Source organism: Mastigoproctus giganteus, chromosome 9, assembly GCF_048544385.1.
Source record: "Mastigoproctus giganteus isolate SK-2022 chromosome 9, ASM4854438v1, whole genome shotgun sequence".
In the NCBI taxonomy this organism is placed as follows: Eukaryota; Metazoa; Arthropoda; class Arachnida; order Uropygi; family Thelyphonidae; genus Mastigoproctus; species Mastigoproctus giganteus.
Window position 1 is genome coordinate 175,361,693 of NC_143583.1, and position 20,462 is coordinate 175,382,154.

The following is a 20,462-nucleotide window of genomic DNA, read 5'->3' on the forward strand; positions in this document are numbered from 1 at the left end:
TATTTTTTTTTTAACTAGAGAAATATAATGGATACATTTTTTCAGAATAAAATTTTAATATTGCGAATAATAAAAAATAATATGAAAATTTCCCATATCACAAATAACATAAAAACTATTATGAAACATTATACAATATAAAAACAAACTATTCTGGAAAAGGTACACAAAAATCACAGATTACTTGAAAAAATTTATTACGCAAGAAAAATTTATTCTAAAAATTGCCATATAGAATTTACTTCTTTATTAATATTTGTTGTCGACCTTCTGCCTTGCTCAATAGCTGAGCGATGTTTACTGAGGAAAGATTTGATGTAACACTCTGGATCAAATTGAAGCAATAGTTTTTCATTTCGATGTATGGTCATCATATCTGCAACTTGTTTAATTGTCAAAGATGTTCTTTTTATTGTCACAATATTATTTATTAAGCTCATAGTTCACTCACCTTCAGCACTGCTAATTGCAATGGTTTCAAGGATATTTCTGAAAAGGGAATTTCATTCGATTTTAAAGATAAACTGTCTTTGACAAAATCTCTAAAATCATTAATTTTTATTTCATATTTTATTAGAAAACTTAAATTTCTTATTCATTTTTTGTGCCATGGCTCTCATGCCTCTTGCCACAGAGACAAAAGTTCTTCCATATTTCACAATTCCAGGTAGCATATGTTTAAAAGTTCTTTCAATTCCTCATCGTCAATGATATAATGATTTTCTTTATTTAGTTTAAAATTACTCTGTTGCATTAATAACCTATCTTTTAAGGATAAAACAATGCAGTTTAATAACTTGTCACGAGGTAATTTTTTAAACGTGTTCTTACTTTCGATTTTGATTCCTTCAAATTCTTTTGACTTCAAGATGCTCTCAATTTTAGCTTAATAATTTCCTTCAGAATTTTTCAAATTCGCAAAACATTGATAGTTTGAATAATTAATTTATCTGCTTTTACTAGGGTTACCAGACGTCCTCGTTTCCGAGATGTCCTAGTTTTTAGGACGTCCTCCCAAATTTTACACTTGTCCTAGTTTTTCATAATTTAAAAAAATCATCTCATAAAATGAATTTTAATGAAATATTCTATGTGTTGCACCTTCGGTCAGTACAAGATAATAAATAATATCAGTGCGCCGGTTGCATTAAGTGGACTGAATTATCTCAAAGTTACACAAATAAAATTATGACTTCACTACCAAGTGTCTCTCTCTCGAACTCAGTGGCACTCCGACGAGATCAGAAACCTCTACCATCTCTCTTGAACACAACATTTTATAATTGCATACTTACTTTGAAATCCAAACTTGCTGAAAATAATTGGCAGCAACAATAAATATGTATTGTAATTTTTATAATAAATACAGGGTCATTATAAAGTTTTTGTGCAGTTTTAAATTTTCATGACTTCCATTCGATAAAATCAATCTTTAAAAAGGATAAGTGAAAGAATTTATTACAGTTTTACATACATTTATTCTTGGGATAGTTAATTCTCAACATGACTTGCAGTAAAGGATTGTTCTACAGATGCCACGCTTTCTTCACTTACACTTGGCCTTCCAGATCGTGGTTTATCATTGAAGGAGTCTGTTTCCTTAAACTTTTTCATCCAGTTAGTTATGGAATTCTTGTGTGGTGCAGCTTTGTAATGGGTTCTAAATCTTTTTTTTTTTTTTTTGTACTGCGATTTCAGACTGACTCGACCAACCACAGCACACAATTTACTTTCTATTCTATTGAAACCATTTGGTCAAGCCTAATTCTACAAAAAAAAAAAAAAAAATCATCACCATCATGAACTTAGTCTGGCTTAGGTCTTTTAAGACCTGTTCCATTGTAGCTCTTGGAGGTGGTCTTGATTGATTTTGCCATCGTTGTCTTGGTCGACCAACAAAAAAAAAAAAATAATAATAATAAAATTTTTGCTAAACTACAATAAAATAAATGAATCACTCCTAGTACATACTAAACTTCACTAAATTACATTTCTAACGTTTTTTTACAGATTGATTTTATCATGTATAGAACAGAAGTTATGAAAATTTAAAACTGCACAAGGACTTTATTATGACCCTGTATAATAAATACAATTTTATAATAGTAAACAGTAATAATTATAATTTTTAAAATTCTAGTTTTTTCCTATTTTATCCTAGCTTTTGAATTCTAGATCTGGTAACCCTAGCTTTTACTATAGTGATACTGCGACTTTGTAAAGCCTCTGAAAAGTAGAAGAGCTCTTGCAGGATGTCAATCATTAGTGCTAAATCATTAAGAAATTCCAGATTTAAAAGTTTGCTTAATAATCCTTAATATTTAACTTCTGATTCAAAATGTTTACACAAAGCGGAATAATTCCTCCAAACTACAATTGTCATCTGCAAGCTACAAGGTGCCCATCGTGGCCCGAATGCACAACCGATCTTTACAGTTTCCACATCAAGTTCTTTAGCAATCATCCTTAAATGGCACTGGTTTGTTGGAGATTGGTGATATAATGCAGTTTTTTTTAAATTTTTTTATTATTTCTTGTATGCATTATATTTTGGAACATTTTCTTCACAGTGAAGGCCTCGATGCAGTTTCAAAACTGCCAACGTTTCAGCTTTGCAATGTTTATTTGATATCTTAGTTGCCCTCATTCCCCCTTCGATATCGCTATTGTCACTGGTTCTTTGAATACTGTCCAAACTGTCAGAATCACTTCGATATTCAGCTACTGTGGCCATGTAAACTTACTTAGACAGGAAAATTTACTGAAAGAAGTGGATCATTTACTTCTCCGAAAAACAGATGACTGCTTTTCAGAGTAAAGGTGAACCGCAACACAGGTTGACTATCCGTGTTGAGAATATGCCTTAACCTTCAGACCAGCTATGGAAAGCATATTGACTAGCGTGAATTCTTGGTAGATGAGAAAGGTGGCTGCATGGGTTTTATGGGCACCACTAACATTATAGAACGGTAATCCCTTTAACCCTTAATTTGTGCTTTCTAACTGCCTAAATTGCCTTTCGTTATATGGAAATTTTCTGTGTTCTACAGAAACTATTTTAAATGTAATTATCATTCAAAAAATTTGCTATAAAGAAGTTCGTTAAACAGAGGTCTGACTGAATTAAATCAAAAATGAAGCAATTTTAAAACACATAACTGGTTGATTGTGCTATTAAAATTCTGCGGATGGGGTCCCGCTCACCCCCACCGTACTTCCGGCTCTGGATACTCAGTAATTGAATTCAGGATTTTATTTGTAAAGTAAATGATCGTTTCAACAATGGCCTCTCACGAGCCCACTATAGCTCACCACTGAGGTTACAACTTAAATTGTAAAATAGATAATTCTATTTTGGGATTTTTAAGATGAGGAGGTGAGGTTGTTTTGTTCTCATGATTTTTGTGACTAGCAAGATTTAACTGCCTATTTTTATATACCACATGGCAAGTCACATCAATTACCACTTGCTGTCTGATAAACCGTGACTAGTAAACCTCGGACGGTATCACATCAATTGAGTATGAGACAATTTTGTTGTATGACAGTTTTCAGTGAAAGACAGTTGGTGAATATGACAATTTGAATTTTCATTTTATCATATACAAACCAGATATTAAGAAAATCATTGAATTTACAGTATAGTTTAGGGCTTATATGCTAGAAAATCATTGAAGTAAAAGGTTTGGGAAAGTGAAAGATATATTGGTCACTGAGACAAGAGGAATGCAGAAATTTTGAAAAAAATAGAAAAAAGAAAGTAATATCTATATATTAAAGAAAATAGCCAATCGGTTGGTAGTAGAAGCGAAAAATGAAGAATGGGAAAGGAAATGCGCAACTATTGATAGCAAATTGGGCTTCCAGCAATCAGCGGAATCGTGGAAGGTCCTTAAAGACTTGAGAAAACAGAATAAACACAATGCTGGTTTGCAATTAATACCTTTGAAATACTGGACGGAGTACTATGAACGACTTTTAAAAGAAGACCGGGAAGAGTTCAAGATGATGGAGGATTTTGATGTAGAAGACTCGGGCTTAAAAGTTTCTGTTAGGGAAGTGGAACTCCTGCTAAAGGAAGGAAGGAATGGCAAATCACCTGGACCTGGAGGAGTTTACATGGAACTTCTGAAATATGGAGGAAGAGGAGTGGCTGTTCTGATACAAAAACTGTTAAATAGTATACTGAGAGGAGAAGAAATACCGAAAGAAATGATAACAGAAATTTATAAGAAGGCCGATCTCAAAAGCTGTTCAAATTACAGAGGAATATGCATCCTGAACCCGCTGTTAAAGATCCTTGGAAAATGGATCAGGAACCATTTAGAAGCCCGAATCGAGGTATCAGAAGAACAAAGTGGTTTTTCAGCTGGGAGGTCATTTATAGATCATATCTCAACAGTACGATAGATCCTTGAAAAATGCCAATCAAAAGGAAAAAAAAATCTTTATGATTTTCATTGACCTTGAAAAGGCATATGGCAGTGTTCCAAGAAAACTCTTATGGGAAGCACTGAAAGAGGCAAATATTGATAGACAACTGATTAACATTATTAAGGCAATTTACAGGAATAATAGATGCAGAATTAAAGTGGGATCAGCTTTGTCACCTGAATTCCATACTTCAAAAGGCTTATTACAAGGTTGTTGCATGTCGCCAACACTTTTCAAAATTTATATTGACATCTGCCTAAGTTCCTGGTCAAAAAAATGTAATAAAATGGGATTGCCGATTAATAAGAACACCTATATTCACAATTTACTTTTTGCAGATGATCAGGTGGTGATAGCACAAGACCTAGAAGATGCAAAGTATGCATGTCTTCAATTGTTTGAGGAATATAAACAGTGGGGGTCTAAAAATCAATTTTAGCAAGACTGAAATGTTGTCTTCAGGGCCAGGACACATTCTAAATATTGCAGGTTTTAAAATCAAACAAGTCGATAAATTCAAATATCTGGGATCAATCTTACAAAGTGATGGATCATCCCAAGCAGAGATCAATAAGAGAATTACAGACGGCAGAAAGGCTATCGGCATGTTAAACTCTGTTCTGTGGAGCAAAAATATCCTAAATAAAACAAAGAAACTTATATTTCAAACGATTGTACAAAGTCTTCTATTGTATGGAGCGGAAACCTGGACATTGAATAGGCGAGCATAAAACAAATTGCTCTCCACAGAAATGGATTTTTGGAGACGCTCAGCAGGAACTTCTAGAAGAGACAGAAAACGGAATGAAGACATAAGGGAAAAAATGGAAGTGAGAAAGACTATTATTGACACCATCAAAGAAAAGCATCTAAAATGGTATGGACAGGTAAAACGGATGCAAGAAAACAGATATCCAAAGGCTATCCTGGAATGGATACCTCCTGGAAGAAGAAGAGGAAGACCTAGGAGGACATGGATGGATGGAGTACGGGAGTGCATAACAGCCCGAGGCTTAACCGACCAAGACACCTTGAACTGCACTTTATGGCAGAAAAAAATTCCTAACAAGAAATAACTTGTAGGCTGAGGAAACCCATTGTAAATGGAAACACTCCTCTTGAAGAAGAAGATATTTTTTTTCATTATTTATTTTGTATAATGGTATGCAACCCAATTCTACACATAGGCAGGTGGGAAAGTGGGCATGTGCCTATTTATCTTCATCGTGACTGTCCATATATATAGCAACAACTTTATAATATTGATTGACAGTCCTGCTGAAGGTATTAGGCACATACTCAACCAATCCATGCTGCTGTTCCAGGACTGTGGTGGTATTGGGGGGGGGGGGGGGTGCAGATTTCTATTTATTTCATTTTAACAAAAGGGAGTCTCAAGAGATCTTTCTAAAAGGGCCAGATATACCAAATATAAAATTTCATAAAAATCTCTCCACTAAAAGTCATGTTACATGTAGACTGATGGACAAAGAAATAGAAATTACTGGATTTATTTTGCTTCAATGTTAATGAAGTTTGGCAAATTTTCTAAAAGAGACAAAATAAAATTTTATGAACATCTACCAGGAGTTTATTACTTGCTGTTGAATAGACAGATAGATGGACATGGTGATGACAAATATAGCAAACTTTCCACATATATACCGGGTGGTTATAAAATAAGTTTCCCTATTCGGGAGACCTTAGTGTCAAAGTGGTTAGAGATAGCACTGTGAAAATTGGTGAGTATGTCATTTAGGGTATGGAGAAGTGATTTGTAGAAGGAAAAAAAATGAATTCAAATTTCCGCCTCCAAGATAGAAATTGGCACTGTAAACATGAGATGGAATTCTTAACTTAGGATTAGATTTTAATATTAGAATTTAGAAATCTACAGATATTGTTCTATGTGCTTTCCTTCATTTGAGATGACATTAGAACTGCAAATGGAAAACTGCTTGCGATACAGTTTCACATAGCATCTCATTGGGGATGTTGACTACATGCTGCTTAATACTTGCTTTCAAATTGGCAAGTGTCTGTATGCCACCACAGTAAACTCTGTATTTCAGATATCCCCATAGCCAGAAATCACAGGGATTGAGATCTGATGATCAGGCTGACCAGAACTGAGGAAAGTCTCTAGAAATGATGCTATCATTTCTGCATGTTGAACAGAGCAGTTCCTTCACTTGTCGACCAATGTGTGGAGGGGCACCATCTTGCATTGCCTTTCTTGCAGAGCAGGAATAATGTGATCTCTTAGAAGAGCGCAGTACCCTGCACTAGTTACTGTACACCTTATGGGCCATGAGATGTAGACTCTTCAAAGAAAAATGGTCTGATTATAAACTCTGCTGTGAATCCATACCATTCTGTAACACAGCGTTTCCCAAACTGTGTTCTGCAGCACACTAGTGTTCCATGAAAAATTGTAATTAATAATTAAAAAATAAAATAAATTTTGCATATTTGTCGTGTACCATTTTTGTATCATTATAATATTTAACATGATTTTTTTTTTTTTCGGTTATTAATATACTAGCATAGAATAATAATCAAATAGACCGCGGAACACTTTAGTTTTGCGGTCTTTTGCATAGAGAAGCATGCATAGAGGTAATGACATAATACGGAAAAGTAGCAATATAGTTATCTACTATGCCATTTGTATGCGATTTAGCCTTTAGTACACGAATTGAAAGAGAGGGGGAAGCAAATTGATATAACTAAACTCACTTCCTTGTATAAATTTTTTTTGATAATTATTAGTATTTCGAAATACAGTATTATTATTAAAATATGTGACCATGGATTTGTGGTTGAAAAAAGGAACTTTAAAATGAGAAGAAAAGTGCTTCTAGTAGTGCAACTGTGGTTGATGAAAACGAACACGATATTGTCACGCTTCAAAGTGAGGATGAACAATTGCAGCCTTTTGTTTCCCAAAAATCCGAAGTGAAAAAACAGGAACCAACTAATAAAAGACAAAATGGAAGTATAATGACAGCTATTTGAATTTCGGCTTTACGTGTGTTGGAAATAAAGATGCTCCTGATGCACAGTGCATCGTATGTTAAAATATATATTCTTTGGCCCCCACTAAACTTGTGTTTCATAAGTGTTCCGTGAATATGTTGTGAGATGAAAAGTGATCCATGACTAAAAAAGTTTGAGAAATGCTGCTGTAACATATGGACTTTGTAGTGGTCTTTCCCCATATTCAGCAGTTTGTGCATTTACAGATCCATGAAGAGTGAAGTGTGCTACATCGGGCCACAAGATCATTCGAGCCCATGTATCTTTAAGTTCCATACGAGCCAGAAATCGTACATCAAAGTATATTCGTTGTTGCTGATTGCAGACTAGTTCTTGCACTACGTGAATCTTGTATGGGAACCAGCGTAAAATTATTCGAAGCATTTTACATACAGTAGACTAAGGAAGGTTCAAGTCCCTTGACACACCTCTGGCACTACCAACTGGTAGTGTTTTGCATTCTGACCTGGAGGCTGTTGCAACCGTCACTTCATCCACTACCTCTATTCCAATACATGGTGGTCCCCTGCTTGGAATTACACCTAACTCCCTGCCCGGTCACTTCAAATTTCTTTATTAGTTTTCGAAGCCCCACTGATGTCAAAGGTCCTTTGCGCAAACCTTTAAGTTTTCAATATTCACTAAGTTTAAGTTTCATTAAATTTTCGCTATTATTCTGGTTGAACAGTTTTACTAAAAGAGCCATAATGGTTATTGACGGTGGCATTGGCCTTTTTGCTTTTATCTAACAGGATGTCATTTATGTAAGCTGCTTGTCTTGAAGCAAATGACAACTTTTACATATGTGCAGTGCTGTTTTTCCTCTGGTGGTGGTGGTGGAAACTTGAACTAATTTTTTTCCCTCTACAAATCGCTTCCCTATAACCTAAATGACATACCCACTGATTTTCACAGCACTGACTCTAACCGTTTTGACACTAGGGTCTCCTGAATAGGGAACCTTATTTATTTTATAACCACCCGGTACTAACATAACTGCAATGAAGGTGGTTAATGTGCTTTATCAAAAATATGAACTATACCTTGATCACAAAATTTACCACATGGCATGTTAAAGATTCACTTTTTTTGTCTTGCTTTGTCATATGCTGAATTCTTTCACAGAATGTTTTTTTTTTCTTTTTTTTTTTTTTTTATGAAACCCAAACACGAGAGGTATTGGAACCTATAGTACTTAGTACTGTGCATGGGTTCAGAAGACAAAAGATATTTGTTAATTTTAGACTTGACCTTCTGTGGACTGTAATTTTCAGGAAATACGTATGAAGGAAAGTTGTTCCAGAAAACGGCAGTTGAATGAATAAACAGGGAAGTGAAAAGTTGATTCTGTGAGTTTGAAGTTGGACAGTAAATGGATGTTGGCTGGTGGTAGCACATGTTCAGACTGTTTTGAAAGAGAGAGCGGGAATTATAGAAGCCAATTCAGATGAACAGTGCCTGTGGAAGTATCTGTAGGAAAGGCATGTAGCAGAAACAGTATGTTTATGAGACAGAGTGGAGAGACTCTGTTAGAGATGAGTCATTAACTAACCTAACTGCTCTCTTCGGAATGGAATCTAGAATCCTGAGAGAGGTTTTGGGGGTGCTGCCCCAGATGTGAGAACAATATTCCATGGTAGGGTGGATTTGTGATTTGTACAGAGTGAATAGCTGTTTGGAAGAAAAGTAACACCGAGAACAAAAGAGAAAACCAAGTTTTTTTAGATGCAGAGGGAGCAATATTTGTAATGTGCTTGTGTTAAGAGAGATTAGAAGCCAGGGTAATTCCCAAAAGAGATATATCATCTTGCATAGAAATCGGAGTGTCACCAAAGATAAGTGTAGGAGCAGAAAAATCCTTTTTGCGAGATATAAGATAGGACTGAGTTTTAAAAGGATTGAAATTGTCTTTGCCCCACTGAAGAATTACCCGGAGATCAGCATTTAAGGAATTTGTAGCGAATATTCCACAAGTTGAAGCTGATTGAGCACGGCAATCAAACTGGAAAAAGTTTTCTCAAACTGGGAAGTGAAATGCAACATGCTATCATTAGCAAAACTATGGATAGGATTTCCGGTCAGTGGAAGAAGATCATTAATATACAAGAGGAAAAGAGTAGGGGAAAGAACTGAACCTTGGGGGTCACCAGTATTAATGGAGAAGTTAGAAGAGAGAGAGCCATCTACCATCACCCGCAGTAAGCAGTCAGAGAGAAAACAGGATAACCGATTACAAAAAACAGTTGGCAAACCATAAGATGGAAGTTTGTTCAGAAGACCTTTATGGCAAACACGATCGAAAGCCTTTGAGATGTCAAGAGCAACTGCTTGTGTTCCACCAAACTTTTCCATTGAATTTGTCCATAAATGAGTAACATAAACCAAAATATCACCAGTGCATCGACATTGGCAGAATCCACACTGGCAATCATTGATCAGATGGAAGGTTTCTAGATAGTTTAAGATTTTGTGATTAATTGATTTTTCCATTACTTTAGAAAGAGTAGAAGTAATTGCAATGGGACAATAATTGGATGCAGTGGATTTCTCACCCTTTTTAGGAACTGGCTGGATATGAGAAAATTTCCAAGCAGAAGGAAAAACACCTTTGAAATAAAAAATTGAAAAAAGGTGGCAAAGAACGGGAGTAAGTTCAGAAGCACAGGTTTTGAGAGCAAGTGGAGAAATACCTCAGGACCTGGAGCTTTCTTTGCATCAAGATTCATCACAGGAGGCATTGAATGGAACATGCTGGGAATGGTGGGAGGTGTTTAACCAAGATCATTAATACATGGGTTGAAAGAAAAATGGGATGCTAGCAGGTCAGCTTTATCCTTGGCCGAAGTGACAATAGAACCATCTGGTTTTGACAGAGGTGGGAGCCGAGATAGACAAAAGTTGCAGCCAATAGCTTTGGCAAGAGACGAGAATGCTCGGCTACCATTAGGACAAGAAGCAAGTTTTCTACTCTTAGCCTGTTCAAAATCTAGTTTAGACTTTTTAATAACTGCTTTACAATTGTTGTGAGCTCTGGTGTAGGCAGAAAATGAAACTGAAGAATTGGAAATAAGCCAATTATGATATGCAACATTCTTCTCTTGAACAGCCTCAGCACATTTATTGGAAAACTAAGGTTTAGATAAAGGACGAGATTTTAAGGTGTAATGTGGAATAAAGGATTCCATTCCTATATATTAATTTAAGAAAAAGAATAATTTCACTGATGCTATCTGAGCAAACATTGACATCAGAAATTTTGAAACAATAACCCAACCAAGGAAAAGAAGAAAAGAAATCTCGCAGGTCATTCCATTTTGTATTCTTGTAATGCCAGACATCATAATGTTGGGAATGGGTCCCTTGGAGATAAAGGGTCCCTTGGAGAAGAGACCATCACCAAGTTGTTTCTGAGGTAATGCCAAACAATATGAGGTTGGGAATATCCCAACCTCAAACTCATAAATGGAGTTATTGTTTCTTGGAAAATCATGCACTGGCCTGCGATGGGGACAAGAGGCAGAAATTAAAACATCAAATTTCAAAGTTCTAAAGTCGTGAAAACGTAAGTAAAATAATTTAAATATATTTCATAGCGTTAAATACATATAGTGATATTCATAAGGGATGAATTTTTTTTGTTTATTACAAGAAATATTGTATTTTACATATGTTTACATATCAAGACCTGTGTATCTCTTGAAAGACTTTCACGTACTCCTGGGGGGGGTACATGTACTGGTTTAGATAAAGGACAAGTTTTTAAGGTGGAGTGTGGAATAAAGGATTTCATACCTACAAGAATAATTTCACTGACAAGATCTGAGAAACTATTGACATCAAAAGATCTGAAACAGTAATCCAAACAAGAAGAAAAGAAATCTCACAGATCATCCCATTTTGCATTTTTGTGATACCAAACAATATGAGGTTGAGAGAAAGACTCCATTGGAGAAGAGACCATCACCAAATTGTGATCTGAGGTGCCTTGAGGACTACTCACCTTTACTGTATACTTAGAAAGGTTGTTTGTAAGAAAAAAGATCAAGCGTGTTGGCTGTATGGTTAGGATTGTCCAGTATTCCGGTAGGTAAATGAACAATCTGTGCAAAGTCATTAGAAATTGCAATAGCCTCAGCATCTCTACCAGCTGGGTCGGTGTGACTAGAAAACGTAAGCCAGCTGGAGTTGTGAACATTAAAATCACCAAGGAAAATTACCTCACTGTTAGGAAAGTTGGACTGGAGAAAGTCAAGTTGCAAAGAGAAGAAGTCAAAGAGTTCCAAGTGATTAGTGGAATTGGGAGAATGGTAGAGACAACAGATGAATTTGACAGGATTATCTAGAGAGATTTTAAGCCAGAGAAGATCGAAAAGAGTAGATTGCATATTACCAAGTCTCTGACAGGGAATATTGTAATGGACAATATGCACAAGTACCACCTTTGAGGCGAAAGGAATAATTTGAGCAACTGAGATGAGCAGTGGTTGAATCAACTGATAACTGAGATTCTGTCAGAAAAAGTACATGGAATGAGGCAGACTGTAAGTGGAAATGGACATCATTGAGATTAGAACTCAGATCTCGTATATTTGTGAAATGAACAAGGAAGTGTTTGAAAGGTTTAGATCTTTTCACAGATAAGTTTGCTCTATTAGTTTGGCAATTCATGGTGTATTCAATAGTAAGAAAAATTGGGGGGGGGAAAACATGCTGTATGAAGCAATGAAATTTTTGGATATGGCATACACATCATAAGAATATACCCAGATCCTTGACATAATGTAGCCTTCACAATGCTCCCCACATACGTATTACTCGGACTCCCTCCAGTCACTATCTGGCAAAGTAGAGGCAGCAAGATGCTGCCTAGCTGATTCAGAAGCCTCCTAGGGAGTTACCAATAGGTTTTGTCCAATGTACTAACTAGCGGCTGGCTTGCGAACCTGTTTTAGAGCTGTTTGGATGTTGCCATGGTATTCATCATAACCTCATAAGACATCAATCGTATTGCATGATGGAAGAGATGGGGAGGGTTGACCAGAATGTAGCTCTGGAGAATAAACATGGGTTCCACCACTTCAAGCCTTCAATAAGTAAAGTGGTGGTATTGCACTGATTGATGAGAGTCATCTACCACATAGTATTGCCTGGTAACACAGAGAGGCGGCATTCCTCCATGTGGTGTGGGCACCACACCTTGACCCCTGCTTACTTTGGTTCACACCTGGGTGGTCACCCAGTGTGCTTATGAATGGGGATTATACCCAGGATTACTAACAGTCCCACCGTCCTGAAGGTGCAAGCAGAGGATTTGAGTGTCACCCAAATATCAGTTCCAACAGTGTTTTAGACTCCCAGATAGCAAGTACAGCTTGTCTGGCATATCTGAGAGAATATCTACGACAACCTGAAGGACCAATCTACTGAATTGTGGTACTCACCAAATTATCACAGCTACCAATTGTCACATACAGCAAAATATCAAGAACCAAATTGTCTCATCTACCGAATTATTACATACAGAGAATTGTCATGTACAAAACTGTTTTACAATGAATTGTCTTGCACCGAATTGATGTGGACCCACCTTGGACAAGATGTCATAGAAGTGTTATCTTTTAGGTAAATGGTAGAGTAACTTTTTTTGTGATAGCATTTGTTTAAAATTCCTGAACTCTTGGTTTTCTAATCAAAAAAGTTAGTGCATTGCATCATGTTAGTTCGTAGTAAATCACTGAAGTAGGTAAAATGGCATCATTTTTGTTATATCTCATATTATGAATGTCTTCACAATGAGTTGCCTTTTAAGGTTTTTTGGTCTCTCATCAGTGGGTGGGTAGGTAGGTACCCTGGTGTTACAATAAGTGACAACCCAGTTATACAGTAGAACTTCACAATATGAGAGATGGCAGATGGTGTGCAACTGTATAGACTAAAAAGGTTTTATGGCTATATTTGAACCACCTGCAAACATTGACTTACAGACTGAGTTTTGGAGCTCCCACTGAAAAACAAGGAAAGGAAAATGATTTGAGTTGATTCAAGAAATTTAGTTAAACATGACAGATGACCTAAAAAGCATCATTCATACAAGGAGACTGCCAGAAATGTTTTGATCAGTGGCAGCATGATGTAACAGTGCATGACTTTAGAAGGAGTAACATTAAAGAATATTAAGAATATAAACGCTTATCATTGAATAAAATTAATTATTTGCATTAGTCAGCATTCTGCTCTGAGAATTAAGACCATTGCATTAACTAGGCAATTTAAGTGTGACCAGCAGGGTCACAAAAATTAGAGGATAAGGTAATCCTACTTTTCATCATGATATACAGTAAACCCCGTTATTTGCGGTCGCTGATTTAATATAAAATGAAACCTAAAAAAATGTGAATTTTAAAGCGCGGTGAACCTTTTCCGCCATAAAAAACATGGCCGTAGCTAAAATCATCTTTCCCAGTCAAAACTCTCTGTGGGTGGGGGGAGAGGGGCGACAAAATCACGAGCATGGATGTTTCTCGCTAATCCTTATTCAGTATGTGCTATGCGCTTGTCATGGAAGGTTTCGTCGTTTGCTTTTAATTTATATGCTTATAAATTGAATAAATTTATTAATTTATAAATTGATATGCTTACAAAAGTGAAAAATCTACCGTTTTGCAGTGTGTTAGTGAAAACAGACTTTTTCGAGTGTGTTAACGGAAGAAAGTGACTTTATTGTGGGCAACCTTTTTTCTAACCCCCTACAAAAATATGGCTACGAATAACAAGGGAATTGTGAGAAGATCAAAGGTGATGACATTAGCAAGTAAAATTCAGTTATTAGACAAAATTTCTAATGGTGAAAGTGTCTCGTCAGTCGAAAAACATAATAAAATCAATACGTCAACGGTACAATCAATCAAGAAATAGGAAGAAAAAATCCGCCATGGTGTCCGTGAAAGCGCGCTAATTACTTCAAAAATTTGCTCTGTAACTCGTGATGTTAAATTAGAAAAAATGAAAAAAGCTTTAAATCTGTGAATAGAAGACCAAACCCAAAATAAAATTCTGTTAAGTTCACTCATCATTCGTGAAAAGGCAAAACACCTTTATCAACACTTTAGCGAAACTGGAGATATCACTGTCGGGATAAGTTTTTTAGCTATAGCAAAGGCGCTGGATTTAAAGATTTGTGTGAAATTTCTAATAAATATTACATTTAATATTAAATTGTTTCTTATTTTCATTTCGATGCCTTATGCTTGCATTTCACTATGTACTGTATGTACATAGTCATATTATGAAGGTACATATAATATATACATAGACAAAATTTTAGACTAGTTTTTCTTATATATTTCATACTTTGGAACGGAACCCCTTTATTACTATGGGAGCCATAACTCAGTATTCGCGGCATTTCTCAGGAACTAACCCCCGCGAATAGCGGGCGCTTACTGTATTTTGTCATATTTTCTGCCATTTTATCAAAACTTATTGTCATTTATTTTTTTACCTCTGAATTTTAGTTCTCTTTACCAATCTTGATGTTTTTAACTTTATCTGGTAAATATCAATTTTATTAAGGAATGAGGAGTGTGATTCTGAAGACAACTGGGAAGAGGGTATAGTAATGATTGAAAAATATCAAGTGATTCATGTTAAAAGTAATGAAACTGTAAGTTTAATTAAATTTTTTTAATGAAATTTTAAAACACTCAAAAGTAATTTGTAATTAATAAGTTCATATCCTACCTATTAGAAGCAACATATTTTCAATCTAGAAAATTTTTTGTTCGCATTTTTGAGGCTATACACTGCCCTGCCATTAATATCTTGACATCTCTCTGTTGATAGTTGGTCATATCCCACCCAAACACTACATGTCAGACAACTATAAATATGTTTGTAGGCCTTCAAGACAGTACACTTGGTCGTCGACTTACGACAGGCCGCACTTAGACTACAAAAAAAAAAAATAATAATAATAAATCAGGAAGTCACTACTGAGGACACCCATAACTCAGGTGAGGAGGCACATCGATGACGGGAGGCCTGAGGACACCACCAGGCACATACACTCAGTCACTTTCAAGCTTCTGTTGTGTGTGTTGTATTAATTAAAATTCTACTAAAATATCCACACTCCACTTTAAAATCTCATCCTTTATCTAAACCTTGGTTTTCCAATAAATGTTTTAAGGCTGTTCAAGAGAAGAATGTTGCATATCGTAATTGGCTTTTTCCAAATCTTCAGTTTCATTTTCTGCCGAACCCAAACCTCGCAACAATTGTAAAGCAGTTATTAATCAGTCCAAACTAGAGTTTGAACAGGCTAAGAGTAGAAAACTTGCTTCTTGCCCTAATGGTAGCCGAGCATTCTGGTCGCTTCCCAAAGCTATTGGCCGCAACTTTTGCCCATCTCTGCTCCCACCTCTGTCCAAACCAGATGGTTCTGTTGTCACTTCAGCCAAGGATAAAACTGACCTGCTAGCATCCCATTTTTCTTCCAACTCGTGTATTAATGATCTTGGTAAAACACCTCCCACCATTCCCAACACGCTCCATTCAATGCCTCCTGTGGTCTTCCATCAAAAGGATGTCAGAAGGATTTTGACGAATCTTGATGCTAAGAAAGCTCCAGGTCCTGATGGCATTTCTTCACTTGTTCTGAAAACTTGTGCTCCTGAACTTACTCTTGTTCTTTGCCTCCTTTTTTCACTTTCTTATTCCAAAGGTTCTTTTCCTTCTGCTTGGAAATTTGCTCACATCCAGCCAGTTCCTGAAAAGGGTGACAAATGCCTCCCATCCAATTATCGTCCCATTGCAATTACTTCAACTCTTTCTAAAGTAATGGAGAATTAATTAACCACCAACTCTTAAACTACCTAGAAACCTTCCGTCTGACCAACAATCGCCAGTATGGATTCCGTCAGTGTCGATCCACTGGTGATATTCTGTCTTATATTACCCATTTATGGACTAATTAAATGGAAATGTTCGGTGAAACACAAGCAGTTGCTCTTGACATCTCAAAGGCTTTCGATCGTGTTTGGCCTAAAGGTCTTCTAAACAAGCTTCCATCCTATCGTTTGCCAACTGTTTTTTGTAATTGGTTATCCAGTTTTCTCTCTAATTGCTTACTGAGGGTGATGGTAGATGGCTCTCTGTCTTCTAACTTCTCCACTAATGCCGGTGTCCCCCACGGTTCAGTTCTTTCCCCCACTCTTTTCCTTCTGAATATTAATGACCTTCTTCCCTTGACTGGAAATCCTGTCTGTAGTTTTGCCGATGACAGCACATTGCATTCCACTTTCCATTTTGAAAAACCCTGCTCAATCAGCTTCAACTTCTTGAAAATCTGCTAATTCCTTAAATGCCGATCTACAGGTAGTTCTCCAGTGGGGCAAAGACAGTTCATTTCAATCTTTCTAAAACTGAATCTTGTCTTATATCTCGTAAAAAGGATTCTTCTGGTCCTCTGCTTACATTTCGTGACACTCCGATTTCTAGGCAAAATGATATATCTCTTTTGGGGATTACCCTGACTTCTAATCTCTCTCTTGGCACAAGCACATTACAAATATTGCTTCCTCTGCATCTAAAAAACTTGGTTTTCTCTTTCGCTCTCACCGTTACTTTTCTTTCAAACAGCTGTCCACTCTTTACAAATCGCAAATCCACCCTACCATGGAATATTGTTCCCGCATCTGGGGCAGTGTCCCCAAAATCTCTCTCTGGCTTCTTGATTCTGTTCATTTGTTGTTATTTGGTTTTTAGGAGTATTAGCAACTAAGGCCATATTGCTCCAGGAATATGCGGTGGTCATTCCCTGACCTTTCCGCGTCCTCCATATTTGGTGGTCAGGGGCTCGAACCCCGGTCTAATGAAGAAGCATGTGCTACGCACTCCTGCTGCTGCTCACAGAGGGGCCATTCCGTTCAGAAGAGGGCAGTTAGGTTAATTAATAATTCATCTCTAACAGAGTCTCTCCACTCGCTGTCTCATAGACGTAAAGCCTCATCTACAGATATTTTCATGGGCACTGTTCTTCTAAATTGGCTTCTATAATTCTCACTCTCTCTCTCTCTCTTTCAAAACAGTCCAAACACGTGCCGCCACCAGCCAACATCCATTTATTGTCCAACTTCAAACTCACAGAACCAACTTTTTATCTTCCTTGTTTATTCATTCAACTGCCGTTTTCTGGAACAACCTTCCTTCATTCATATTTCCTGAAAATTAGTCTACAGAAGTTCAAGTCCAATGTTAATAAATATCTTCTTTCGTCTTCTCAATCTCCAACCCAAGCACGGTACTAAGTACTATAGATTCTAATACATCTTGTGTTTGGGGTTTACATTAAAAAAAAAAAAAAAAAACCATCCGCCAACAAATGTTAGCAAGAAAAAAGTTTAAATACTAAAAGTGTTATGGACATAGCTTTTGAAATCGTGAAATCCATCGGAGGACAGTCTATTCAACGGAGACTTTTCAAAATGCATCTCGAAGAAAATGAATAAGATATCATATCACACACAGATGTGAGGTGACTGAGTCAGAGTAAGTTTCTACAGAGATTTCGAAATTTGCTGAATGAAATTTAAAAAATTGTTGATCAAAGTGGAGATGATTATCAGCAGCTACAAGATACGGAGTTGTTGTGTGATCTGGCTCTTTTGGCAGAATTTACCAGTAAATTAGGTGATCTGAATTTGGAATTACAAGGAAAAAATAAAAATGTAGGTGACATGATGAGTAAGTATTTCTGCGAATAAATATTAATTTTTGGTAATGGCTAAGGATCTCAAAGGAAAAAAATTCAATCAATTTGCAAATATGCAAGATCATTTGCAAAAAAGTCCTATTTTTGAATTTAATAGTGAGAAATATGTTTCTGAAATTGAGAAAGTTGTGGATGATTTTGAAATCAGATTCAGTGATTTTAAAACAATTGAAGACATTTTTCAATATATTTCTTATCCATTTAATGTCGACTTAGATAAGAAACAAATTGCAGAAAAAATCGCTGGGATTTTTCACATAGAGAAAATATTACTTGAAAATGTAATTATTACATTGCAAAATGATATCTTCCTAAAAACCAGATCACAGAAAAAGTCTTTTGGAAATATATTTGCCGAGAAAAGTATCCAAATGTAAAAAATTGCAATGAACTTTTAAATTCCTGTTTTGATTCCACATATCTATGTGAATCAGTCTTTTTGTATTTGAACAATGACGAAAAATTGCTCTACTCTTACGGACTTGCATACAGAAGATTCTTTACGGTTGGCCTTTATCACAGTATATCCCCGATTTCGAAAGCATGGCAGGTGACATGAAGACGCGAACTTCACATAAATTAAAAATTTAAATATGTAAAGCAGTTATTTAAAATTTAAAATAAGCTTTCTGAATTGTATTTAATTTTAAAATTTATAAACAACAGTTTTCAATATGTGTTGATTAACTTTTTTAACCATTCGCAATGAAATTTTTGAGATGGTAGATCACGGCACATTTTGAAGAAAAAAAGTAGATCGCATCACAAATTAAGTTGGCCACCCCTGGTCTAGAAGATAAAAGAAAAATAGCTAGGAGTAGCTGTTGATAATTCTAGTAGTTAAAATGAGTAGATCCATTTGGTGACAGGGGAGAATAACAGTAGAATATAAAAGATGATAACATAGTATGATAACTATGAAATCCCTAGGTGAACATGTACAAAAAGCTGGCCGAAATCAAGTGATGTGCTGGAGATTGTTTGATGATAGCTTCAAATCAGTGTATTAAGTCAGTCAATGTATGCTTTAGTAGTTCTAAGATATAAAACACTATGTAGGATGAAGAGAAAGGTATGAAGATCGTTTAAGTATGGTATATAAAAGTCCTTGAAAATACAAAATATGAAGTGAGTAATGTAGTTATGTAGACGCAGAAGGTAATTAACCAAACTATATTTGCTGTAATGCCTAAATGTATAGTATGACATGTCATAATGATAGTAAATGTAATTATAAATGATTCCAAGAAAGATTTTATCAAAAATAAAGAAAAGAGTAATAGAAAGAAAGTCTATAAAAGGCATTAGCAACTGTTTATAACAGGCGTATTAGAGAGTAAAGAAGCAAATAAGATCATTCCAAAAGAAGTCGTGATGTTTTCACTCTCCAAGTGGTGGAAATAATATTACATCTATACAAATACACATTAGAACTAACCAAGCTTAAATAAATTAAAATCCAAATTTATGCTTGATAAAGAGAGCAACAATATTAAAATTGTTGTTGATAAAATGAACAGGGATATATTGTTTTTTTATCAATTTGGTGCATAGTTAGCTTAAGGAATTAGTGAATAATATTTGGTTACTGCATATGTTAGCAAGTCTGATGATCTCAGTACAAATAATGTTTTTATGTAGTTTAATAGAAATATTGGAAATCCAGTTGGTGAGGTAAATAAAATTAAAGTTAAATTTACTTCTTTTATCAAATGAATCTATATTATGTGGATGAGTAGTATTGCTGAGGATAATATTAAGATCAAGGAATTTGGTTCTTTGATTGTGTTCTCTTTATTTAATATGAGCTCATTATATTGCTTTAGCTATAGGTTCAAAATTTATGTTTAAAACAAGGATGTCGTCTATATAGTGAAATACATATAATCTTCTAATATAGTCTTCTAATATTGCACTCTAAATTATGGTCATTTCTATATTACGTCATTATCTTTTACTCATATGTAACAACCTACTTTTGCGTCTCCGTAGCCAGGTGGGAAGGAGCAGCAGTGCGTAGCACATGCTTCTTGATTAGACTGGGGTTCAAGCCCGTCACCACCAAATACGGAGGATGCGGAAAGTTCAGGGAATGATCACCGCATATCCCGGAGCAATATGGCCTTAGTTGCTAATGCTCCTAAAAACCAAATAACAAACAACAACAACAACCTACTTTTGCTCCTATTATCACATCTACTTTATACTGTAAACACTT

At 35.7% G+C, this 20,462-nt stretch overlaps 1 protein-coding gene across 3 annotated transcripts in view; it reads left to right on the top strand.

Annotated features, from left to right (window-relative positions):
• LOC150080898 (uncharacterized) overlaps positions 1-20,462 on the top strand; it is a 162,981-nt gene that overhangs the window by 77,698 nt on the left and 64,821 nt on the right. For 2 of the 3 annotated variants that reach the window (XM_090381101.1, XM_090381103.1), the window contains one exon: positions 15,046-15,136. The exons of the other annotated variant lie outside the window; for it this stretch is intronic. In XM_090381101.1, coding sequence (XP_090237227.1) covers positions 15,046-15,136 — 91 coding nt within the window. The remainder of the gene's footprint in view (positions 1-15,045; positions 15,137-20,462) is intronic. 3 annotated transcript variants of the gene reach the window in all.